The sequence below is a fragment of the Dipodomys ordii genome, unplaced genomic scaffold (genome assembly GCF_000151885.1).
Source record: "Dipodomys ordii isolate 6190 unplaced genomic scaffold, Dord_2.0 Scaffold92, whole genome shotgun sequence".
Taxonomy (NCBI): Eukaryota; Metazoa; Chordata; class Mammalia; order Rodentia; family Heteromyidae; genus Dipodomys; species Dipodomys ordii.
This window is the reverse complement of record NW_012267308.1, coordinates 2723103-2725083: the sequence shown is the minus strand read 5'-3', so window position 1 is coordinate 2725083 and position 1981 is coordinate 2723103. Positions and strand designations below refer to the sequence as shown.

At 47.0% G+C, this 1981-nt stretch overlaps 1 protein-coding gene across 1 annotated transcript in view; it reads right to left on the bottom strand.

The window, feature by feature from the left end:
- The window catches only part of Gpatch1 (G patch domain containing 1), a 30500-nt gene that overhangs the window by 2243 nt on the left and 26276 nt on the right, over positions 1 to 1981 (bottom strand). The window contains exon 18 of the mRNA XM_013026161.1: positions 684 to 781. Coding sequence (XP_012881615.1) covers positions 684 to 781 — 98 coding nt within the window. The remainder of the gene's footprint in view (positions 1 to 683; positions 782 to 1981) is intronic.

Sequence of the window (1981 nt, the reverse complement as noted above, 5' to 3'; positions counted from 1 at the left end):
ACACACACACACACACGTTTATTTTAGTGCTTGAACTCAGGGCCTGGATGCTTTCCCTGAACTTTTTTTTTTGGGGGTCCGGTCATGGGGCCAACTCTGGGCCTGGGCGCTGTGCCTCAGCTCTTCAGCTCAACGCTAGCACGCTACCACTTGAGCCACAGCGCCACTTCAGGCTTTTTTTTTTTCTTTTTGCTTATGTGGTGCTGAGAAATCGAACCCAGGGCCTCATGCATGCAAGGCAAGCACTCTACCACTGAGCCACCTTCCCAGCCCCTGTCCCTGAACTTTTTTGCTCAAAGCTAGCACTCAACCACTTGAGCCACAGCTCCAATTCTGGCTTTTTTTGGGTAGTTAGTTGGAAATAAAAGTCTCACAGACTTTCCTGCCTAGGCTGGCTCCAAACTGTAATCCTCAGACCTCAGCCTCCTTAGTAACTAGGATTATAGGTGGGAGCCACTGGCACCCAGCTTTAGATGTATATTTTCACAAAATAATTAAATTTCACAAACTAAAGTATACTGAGCTGAAAGATAAAAGCAAAGCTTGGGGGACCTAAATGCATTTCCATTATGGCAGTACAAGACCTGTGGCCCTAACTTGGTGGGCAGCCCCTTTTCTGGGGCTCCCTTCACCCCCAACACCCCTCTCCTCTGCCCCCCCCAACCACACCTGCAAACACTCACCTTCTCTTTCTTTCGTCTGTGTTCTTTCTGGGGCTTGTGTTTATCTTTGTTCTTTTTCTGTTTCTCCTTCTGAGGTATCTCAAGTTTCTGACGTGCATCTGAAAAGCAAATGTGATAAACATGTGGCCCAATTATAAAAACAGGAATGTTTCATCCTGGGTTCAACTCCTACCTGGCTGATAAACCAAAAAGCTGACTAAAACATTCCATAGTGCTTTACTTCGGAAAACACTAGAAACCTTACCGTCAGACCTGTGCTACCCAGACCTGGGCTGCCCTAGGCTTATCTGCCAGAGCAGGTCAGTTTGGATGGTATCAGATCTTCTGGTCTCAACACCAGCTCAGACTTCAAAGCTGAATCTTGTTCACCAGCCAAGGTCACATGATTAATCGCTCCAGACCTCATTTGCATAGCTATGAGATTCCTTTTGTTCTTGGAGACATACAGGATGGACCTGGGACCAGGCACAGTTCTACAACCCAGAGTCTGGAATATGTCACCTCTTCTGTGTATCTTTGTCTCTTTACAAAAAAAACTTTTTTCCCCCCAAGAATTTGTCTTTTTGGGGCTGGGAATGTAGCTCAGTGGTAGAGTGCTTGCCTTGCATGCATGAGGCCCTGGGTTCAACTCCTCAGCACTACATAAGCAGAAAAAAGCCACAAGTGGCACTGTGGCTCAAGCAGTAGAGTGCTGGCCTTGAGCTGAAGAGCTGAGGGACAGTGCCCAGGCTCACAGAGTTCAAGCTCCATGACCAACAACAACAAAAGACTTTATTTTTGTTGTTGTTGTTGTTGTGAGACCTGAACTCTGAGCCTGAGCGCTGTCCCTCAGCTCTTCAGCTCAAGACCAGTGCTCTATTGCTTGAGCCACAACACCTCTTCGGGTTTTCTGAATGGCTTATTGGAGATAAGAGTCTCTCGGCCTTTCTTACTCAGGCTGGCTTTGAAATGCGATCCTCAGATCTCAGCCTCCTGAGTAGCTAGGATTACAGGCTGTAAGCCACTGGTACCAGGCAATGTCTTTTCTTTCTTTTTTTTAAAGAAATCGAAAGAATATAATGTGCCAGGTGCTGGTGACTAACACCTGTTATCCTAGCTGCTCAGGAGGCTGAGATCTAACAATTGAGATTCAAAGCCAGCCCGTGCAGAAAAATCTCTGAGATTCTTTTTTTTTTCTTTTTGGGTCAGGTGGTGGGGCCTAAACTCTGAGCCTGGGCGCTGTCCCTCAGCTCTTCAGCTCAAGGCTAGCACTCTACCACTTGAGCCACAGAGCCACTTCCGGCTTTTTTCTTTTTGCT